Source organism: Patiria miniata, unplaced genomic scaffold, assembly GCF_015706575.1.
Source record: "Patiria miniata isolate m_02_andy unplaced genomic scaffold, ASM1570657v1 HiC_scaffold_8, whole genome shotgun sequence".
In the NCBI taxonomy this organism is placed as follows: domain Eukaryota; kingdom Metazoa; phylum Echinodermata; class Asteroidea; order Valvatida; family Asterinidae; genus Patiria; species Patiria miniata.
Window position 1 is genome coordinate 10,138,537 of NW_024037075.1, and position 8,964 is coordinate 10,147,500.

The 8,964-nt window shown below is 42.0% G+C and overlaps 2 protein-coding genes across 2 annotated transcripts in view; one reads left to right on the top strand and one right to left on the bottom strand.

The window, feature by feature from the left end:
- Positions 1-5,091, top strand: part of LOC119719716 (mucin-2-like) — a 117,227-nt gene extending 112,136 nt beyond the window's left edge. The window contains exons 50-51 of the mRNA XM_038189215.1: positions 4,523-4,627; positions 5,080-5,091. Coding sequence (XP_038045143.1) covers positions 4,523-4,627; positions 5,080-5,091 — 117 coding nt within the window. The remainder of the gene's footprint in view (positions 1-4,522; positions 4,628-5,079) is intronic.
- Positions 5,092-6,321: 1,230 nt separating this feature from the next.
- LOC119719717 (craniofacial development protein 2-like) lies at positions 6,322-7,359 on the bottom strand. The gene has a single exon (XM_038189216.1). It carries the CDS (start codon positions 7,357-7,359, stop codon positions 6,322-6,324), a length of 1,038 nt encoding a protein of 345 aa, XP_038045144.1.
- Between the last annotated feature and the right edge of the window lie 1,605 nt (positions 7,360-8,964).

Below are 8,964 nucleotides of genomic sequence, written 5' to 3' on the forward strand. Positions count from 1 at the left end.
ATGAAAATTTCTTAAAACAAAACTCTTATTACCATATTTAAAATATAAATCCTGACCTACTATTATAATAAGATAATACAAATTCCCATAATACTTTTTAAAACAAACGTCTAAAAAGAGGCAATTAATAAATGAACAATTTGAACGTTTAATGAAACAAACGAAAGTGCAACAAATAAACATTAGTACTTCATATTATCCTAAGTCTAAAGCAGACTTCGAAGATATCCTGTACAATAAACACCCTCAACGTTCACACAATAGAACTTGAGTGAATGCGATTTCCAAACGTTTAAGTAATTCTGATTGCAGCATTTTCGGAATGAAAAAACGGCCACAAAGAAAAACGTTTGTATGACGGCATTGTTGGAACGAAAGCACGATCACTAAGGGGGATTAACGCATTGCGGCATTGTTGGAATGAAAGCACGATCATGGGGGATCAACACATCGCGGCATTGTTGGAATGAAAATACGGTCACAATGTCTGGAGAGTTGAGCCTTGGTTGACCGCATTATTGATTGCGGCATTGAAAGAATTCTTCACACAAAGACCGTCACTTTGAACTCAAGCGACACCAGATAAGGCGCACCTGTAGATAAGGCGCAGCGATGTTTTTGCGGTCTAGAAAGTCAGATAAGACGCGTCTTATCCGCAGGAAATTACAGTATGTTGTTGTTTATTAAGCTCCAGTTCATGATTCTAACATCCTTTTTTTTCTTCAAAATACATCTATTAATGGGTTTTTAAAACTGGGGATGGGGGTTTTCCTGGATGGGGGGTTTGGAAATAGAACTTTGTATTTTTGTATTTTTTTATTATATAGTTTTGCCCTTTTTAGCGTTGTTATTAAAAGAAAAATGATAATAGAAGTCGGGCACATGCACTAGTACCAACACTCAGAAAGCTTTTTTCTTAGGTTGTGGAGCAGTGGGAGCGAGCAAATCCTCCTATAAGGACCAGGGTTACTAGGTTAGCCTCATTATTATTCTACTATTACAACCACAAGTATTATTTTATTAAATATATAATAATATATAATATAATTTTATCATCACAAATAGGCTGGATTGATTGCTGACGGTCCAATAGGCCATTTGCGAGTTAAATTGGAATAAAATCTGGGACACTGACTTAATCCAATGCTTTACACGTTTTAACTTTGCATTCTCCGGACCAAAGAGACTGTTACTACAGGGTGTTTCAATAAAAAGGAAACCCAACTTTGAAGAACCAGTATGGACAGACTAAATGTTTACTGGCTATAAAACTGGTATCATCTGAAAGCCTAATCTCTATGCTTTTCAATGATACCTTGTTTACATTTCCAGGGTCATGCATCACTGAGCGCCACTGTCATGAGATTTGGATGCAAAATTGCACTTGGTTCACTTTCATGTTAAGCACAATAGGCATGGTGTGCATAAGAATAAGTATTCAAGAAGAAGACAAGAGTGCATAAAAAGAAACCCAAAGAAAACAACAAGTCGAGTTGGTTTCAAAACTGGAATTTATTATTTGTCATGAATTTCTCGTTTTGACCAAGCCACGTTCAAAACAATGTGACATTTTCCCAAGGATTAACATTCAAGCCATTTCACAGACATTTCCGTAACAATAGGCACACCGTGCCAGTGTTTTTTTTTTATGAATTAAGTGAACCAATTGCATTTTTGCATCCAGTTTTCAAGACAATGATGCTCAGTGATGCATGACTCAAAAAACCTAAACACGGTGTCATTGAAAAGCATAGAGATAATGCTTTCAGATGATACCAGTTTTATAGCCAGTAAACATATCGTCTGTCTATACTCATTCTTTGAAGTTGGGTTTCCTTCTTTAGCTGTTTCGGTGTACACACCAAAACAGCTCTTGTTTCTGTTATTTTTTTTTTTCTCTTTTATTTTTCAGACTTTTTTCTCATAGGATAACACGTGTTTTCGTTCTACAAGTCACTTTTGGCTTTTTTTATAATCCGATCGACTTCAAACCTGGCACACACTTAGACCACCATCTGAAGATGTGTGCTGAAACTTTTCGTCATGCTGACGTCATCATGGGATTTATTATAGAATTTAGAATATTTAATTTTTCCCATAGACTTTGTACACAGAAATTTAAAAAAAAATGTCAATTTTCAGAGGGCATTTTCGACTCTTTGCCAGTAATTCATTTACACCAATCTTTGTCCAAGCAATGACCCTAATTTAAACAACATTGTGTAATGATGACGTCATGATGACGTCATCCGGTGTTTATTTATAGGCAATTAAATTGTGACACTTTTAATATTTAAAAATGCATAAGAAATCAACCGTACGCGTCCGCAGCATTCTGTTGCCGGCAAGTGGTAGAGTAGGTTGAGGTCTTTATTTCATTCAGTGTGCGTAAAATCATGTGACCCTTGCTTTCGGTCGAAAAAGGCCAAAACCGGAAGTGGCTTATTATTTAAAAGTGGTAATAGATATGAACTTGCTTTTAACGGTGTTAGTCTCTTGGCTGATAGTATTCTTCAAATCATCTACCGATGACGTCATGCAATCTTCAAGCGCCCTCTAGCGACAGGTTTAAAATTTTCAAAAATGTATTTTCAATAGATGTCTGTGGCGAAATTTGTCGGAATCGCCTAAATATTGGTGTATATGATGACCTTGACCCCCCTTAAGACGTGTGAGAAGTTTGAGGTGTATGACGTCATCAGACCGGAAGTTACAATGAATAGACCTTCTTTCCTTAAAAAAATCCTGAAAAATCAACCATGGCAGTTTTAATAATAGTTTTTACTTTAATTGTCTATTGAAGGGTAGGTCTAAAATATTTCAAAGCTTCGAGGCAATAAGCAAACTTGGACATGCCCTGCGCACGCTTAAAACTTCAGGTTGACAATAACTCTGCTTTAAAACATGCACAGTCCAGAATGTACATGTACATGTACATGTACATGCACGTACGTTGTACATATCATATGTCAGTCAGCCCGCGCGCAGCGCACGTGTTGCTGAGGTCAAATCCTGTCCACAGTGACCGTTTTAGCCGATTTCCGGCTAACTTTGACAGATTTTATGTTCATGCATAGTCAGGGACGTAGGATAGACATTTTTTTGTATAGAATACGCATGTACATGTTCATTCGACCTGGATGAAACTCCTTTTACGGCAGTCATTAATAAAACGGTCGAAACAGCTCAGTGTTTGTCCACAAACACATTTCTAGTTTATAGTCTGTCTTTGTGCCATTCTCACCCATTGTGAACAATGTATTGGTGCTAAGCGTCTCTCAAGTAGCTATGCAAGAGCTTGCCCCAAATCATGTGATTAGCAACAGTGTCTTTGGTCTTGAGAATTCAAAGTTAAATTCTGAGCAAGTCAGTTTGTCCGATGTTTTTCAAATTTAAATCTCAAAGTGTATAGGTCACTCGCAAATGGCTTATTATTAAAAATTCCAAAATTCCTTTGGGGTAGGATAAGGTAAAATTGGGGTTAGGGGTCAGTAAAGTTGGGAAAAAATTGTGCTCAATTCTAAGGGAATGTCCCCCTAATGACCCAGTATCAGTAATTATTATTATTGTTGTTACTACTATTGTTATCATTTATTTTGCCATTAAACCACAAACAGTACGATTTTGTAAGACAAATACATACACACAAACAAACAATCTATGACTGCGTGGGTAGGAGACATCAGCAAAAGTAAAAAAGTCACTCTAGTCCTAAAGCTTGGAGTCCCTCATATGGCCAAAGAAATAAAATAGAACTATATGTAAACAGGAAAATATAACAACACATACAATTAAGGAAAACTAAAAAGTCGAGCTGAAAGATTAATATTGCATATCAGAATACTTTAAAACACACCCAAAATGCTTAACAACAGGTAATAAAATACAACAAAACCAAAACTAACTCATACCCATGACCACCACAATATGCCGCAGCGCCTCCCCTTCTCCCCCAATAAACCAAAGGCAAAAAAAAACCCCAAAACACACCAGACCCAAGACTGCCAAAACACAAAACCAAGATGATGACCAAACTATAGCAAGCCAATCACCAAGTCCACATTTTATAAACAGTAAATCAAAGCATAATACATTCGGATGGCAGAACACTGTGTAAAATAAGATAAAATATATTTGATGTAGCAGGGTTTTTAATATCTAGATATTTTTATGGCTAGATCCAGGGTTTTCCAATTTTGCAAGTGGCAACACTAAAGCTGAGTAATTATTTGGTGTCATTCTGTTATAAGATTGATGTTGGTTGAAGTCACAGCAGAAGGTTTCTGAAGGACACTCTTAAGCGACAAAAGAATTGCAATTCTTTTAATATAACTATGCTTAATAATACCCATATAAAACATAATGTCATTTGCCAAGAAATGTATTACATACATTGTCACAATCCCCACAACATAAATCCTGACAGTTTTACATTTAGTTTCTTTCTCAAAATTGAAGATTCTGTTGCAGTACCACTTTATCATTCTTTAATCACTGGTGTGGTTTAATTTGTCTCTTCTAGCCTGGTGATAAGTGGGATGACCCAAATCTAAACTGCAGTGAGTGTATCTGCTTCAATAATTCCATCCCCTGTTTTCCTGAGACCTGCCCAACAGTGACTTGCCAGGTAAGTGTTTTGTAAAGACTATGTCAAAGAATGTACATGTAGATGTGTTTGGGGGACATCCATAAAGTATGTCTGCACTAATTGAAGACTGTTTTATCCCCCCCCCCTGGTACGCATGGTATATGCAATGGTTCAAAACAATTCCTCCCCCCCTCTCTGCTGAACGGGCCGCCTCATTAATTCATTCGTTAGACATAGGCATTTGCCCGTGGTCTCCTCCTCAAATTATACACAGTTGGGATCACTGGCGCCGCTCCCACCACAGCCCGTCTTTCTAGTGTTGCTGCTTTCAGTTCGTTGGTGTCACACCCAGACCATTCACGGATGTTGTCCACCCAGCGCATCTTTGGCCGGCCCACGGAGTGACGACATCCCACTGGCATCCCATCCACAACAGATGCCGCCATACCGAACCACATGGCCCAACCACGATGTCTTTCGTTCCATCACAGTGCTACTGCTGAAGCACCACCGGTCGCCAATCATCTCCATCAGTCTTTCATTTGTCAAATGGTTCGGCCAAAACTGTCTAGGCGTTTGATGTCAGCTGCCTTCAACGACAGGGTGGTGGCACCATACAGTACCCTTGATATGACTAGGGCCCGAGCAAGCTGTACCTTTACCTCAAGGCTGACGCGGGGGGAGCGCAGATACTTGCACTGCCGAAGAGTGGATCTGCCCATACCTAACCGCATCCGAACCTCCTTGCTGTCGTCTAGTGTGTGGTTGATCAACACTCCTAGATACTTGAAAGATGTGACACGAGGTATTTGCGCCGAGCGGTATGTGATGGTGCTGTCATCGGTTGTTGGCTGGATGATCATATATGCAGTCTTACCTGGGTGGATGGCTAACCCATACCCGTCAGATATATCACCCAGGGTAGTAAGCATCTCTTCAGCATCAGCTCTGCACAGCGCCATCAGTACCAGGTCGTCAGTATATCTGATCTCCTTTAGGGGGATACCACTGACATCTGGAGCCGTTAGGTGTGCTGTGCGATTGTACCACTCTCGCATGAGACACTCAGTGTAGAGGCTGAAGAGTGTTGGTGACAATGGACAGCCTTGGCGTACTCCCACTGGTGTCTCAAACTCGTCTGTCATCCGACCTTTCCACCGGAGCTTGCCATTTGAGTTGATGTAAAGATCCTCAAGTAGCCGCATCACATCCTCCTCCACGCCAAGATATCGTAGCTTTGCAAACAGAAGTGCATGATTAACTGAATCAAATGCCTTCTTATAGTCAACAAAGACCAGATGGAGAGGGCGTTTTCCTGCGTAGTGCAATTCCGCCACACCTTTCAGGAGGTAGATTCCATCAATTGTGCCTTTACCGCTTACAAAGCCACATTGGGTGTCACTCACTTCGATGTTAGCGGTTCTTTCCAGTCTGCGTTGTATCACATTCAGAACAATTTTGCTGGCATGACTGATTAGTGCAAGTGTTCTGTAGTTGTTGCACAAGCCTCGGTCACTCTTTTTGTGCAACGGGATGTACACTGACTTGGTCATCGACTGTGGCCACTTCCCAGAGTTCCAGATGTTACACACGGCCCCATGAAGGGTTTTGAATATCTCTGGGTCCTGTGTCGCAGCTTTAAGAGCTTCAGATGTGACGCAATCAACTCTGGGAGCCTTGTGGTTTTTCAGTGCCTGTATGGCTTTCTTGGTCTCTTCTGGTGACGGCGGGTTTCATTCAACCTCAGTTGTGTGATGGGGTGGACGTGGCCGATTTGACTCAAATAGGTCTACAGCATACTGATGCCAACGCTGTATTTCTTCTTCAGCTGTCTCCAATACCAGACCGTTTGCATCTTTGATGTTCACCACAGGCGTACATGTTTTCTGAAGGAGAACATCAGTAGTTTTGAACATAGCTCTGCAATTGTGATTCTGGTATGCTTGGTTCAATGTGTTGATATTAGTTACCAACCATTCGTTGAGATCTTTCTGGCATGCATGTTTGACCTCATTCCTCAGAGCTGTGAATTCTGGAGTGCCTACAGCCTTCCTCTTGCGCTGAATCAGATGAAGAGTTAATTCAGACAGGTACGGCTGTTTCTTCTGGGATATTTGTGTACCACAGGTCTTGAGAGATGCTTCGTGTATGACACATGCGACAGCTTCAAGAGAGTCACCTTGAGTAACACGGGATCGAACCAGCTGCCGAAAGACTTCAGACGATTGTTCCGACTTCAGGGCTTCAACGTTTGGATGTTGAGGTCGTAGTCCACGTGCAGTAGCATGACGACGGAATTTCCACTTCAGGTTGCAGATTACTAACCAATGGTCAGTATCAAAGCAAGCACTGTAGGAACGGCAGTCAGTCAGGTGGTTCCTTGCTTCTGTGCTAATTAAGATGTGATCAATGGCGTTTCTTGCATTTCTTGCCCTGCTGATCCAAGTAACCTTGTGAGAAGATCGCTTGGGGAACCAGGAGTGTGCGGCAGTGAGGTTGTTAACCATGCAGAAATCAACAAGTCTGTCTCCTCTTGAATTTCTGTCACCATGGCCATGGGGTCCCATGACAAGAGGGATGCGCTGGTTTCCAAGTTTGGCATTGAAGTCACCAGCCACAACAAGTGTGTTACAGTTCTTTTTGTTTGAATTGATCACATCTTGTAGTTGTGAGTAGAAGTTGTTGATAATATCATCCGTTGCAGTGGATGTAGGTGCATAGACGGAGACAAACAGCAGGGAGCCTTTCCTCAGACGAAAGCGGGCAGCCATGATCTGATCAGAGATGTAGTAGACGGCAAGCAGCTGTTTTTTGCCCGTTTTGACAACAGTATTCCCACACCTGCGTAGTGAGTTTCACCACCCGACATGATTATGTGTCCATTACATGCTACTTCCTGACCGATGTTGTGAGTTTCGCTAAGAGCAATGACGTCATAGCGGTAGGCTTTTAAAGTGGCCATCAGATGTTCAGGTGCTAGGCTATAGTTCAGTGTGGTCACATTCCAGCATCCTAAGCTAAAGGTGCCCGTGCTTCGTTCTTCACGCAAACTCAACCGCGCACCGTCCAGTGAAGGCTTTGAGTGCGAGGCGTCATTACAGCGTGGGTAGTAGAGAGCATGATCACCTTCATCCCCAGTAGCTTCAGACCCAGTTGGCGCGCTCGGGGTCCCCACGCTCAATAGGGTATGGCTGTGATTCTCAGTGTTGTGATTCATTTTTGGAGGTTTTGGTGAATGGATTCCGCTGGCGTGTCACCACTCCTCCACCAGCGTAGTGCATGGCCGCATGTTGCTTGCATCTATCCATGCGCCCTGTGGTTTGCACAACCAATTGCTGTTTGTACGCCTTTTCTGCCGTTGGCAAGTTGCGTGATAACTTGCTCGTCCGCCAGATCTGCCGATCTACCAACACCTATGAGGTTAGATGTCCTTCAAGGGGGACTTGGTGGAGTGAGGTTGGTTGACGAGCTCCTCCTGCCCGGGTTTGGAATCAGAGTTTTCCGTCTCTTAGGTGAGCTGCCTCCTACGGCTGATGAACCCCACCTGCCCAGAGCTATCTGGTTTTAAGGCGCCAGAGACCCGCCTTCACACCTCTGCCATCGGTTATGAACAGGGAATGGCGCATGAAGCCAGGGCCGCCTGACTGATAGCTAGTCAGGGCCGCCTGACTGATAGCTAACATATTGACCTGCAGGTCACGCATTACCAGCATACATTGTGGCTACTGTGACCTTATTTACTTATCACCAGTTTTAAATTGATCGATATGAGATGAATTGGATTTCTCTGAATGCCACTATTTGGCAGAGTTGTAATGAGTCACTGATTTTTGTGACTCAAGTTGAGTAGAGTAATTTAAAGAAGAGGAGTGAGTCGAGTCGAGTCATTAGGGTCAAGGAGGTAGTAGAGCGAGTCACAGTGTGTACTCGAGTCAAATCACAAGTATTTGAACACTATACAATAAATAAACACAAGAGACAAGGTCATTTTTTTTATTTTTTTTATTTCACATTCGGGCTACTCTGCATGTGGTGACACCACATTTGACTCTTAATGAAAATACAATGGGGATGCCAGCTGATCCCCATACAACTTATGGGACTACTGATCAAACCATGTTGTATATGTATACATTATTTGCATACATTCTAACGTGACGTGAACTAAAACTTGCTTTATTTTTGGGACTGGAGTCTTATCAGCGTTCCTCAAGTCGAGTCGAGTCATTTGATGAGGGACTCGAGTCGAGTCAAGTCAAGTCATTTGCTCGAAGTGACTCGAGTCAAATTGAGTCATTTGCCCTCAGGGACTTGAGTCGAGTCGAGTCACCAAAAAATGTGACTCGAGTCAGACTTGAGTCGAGTCATTGAATCGA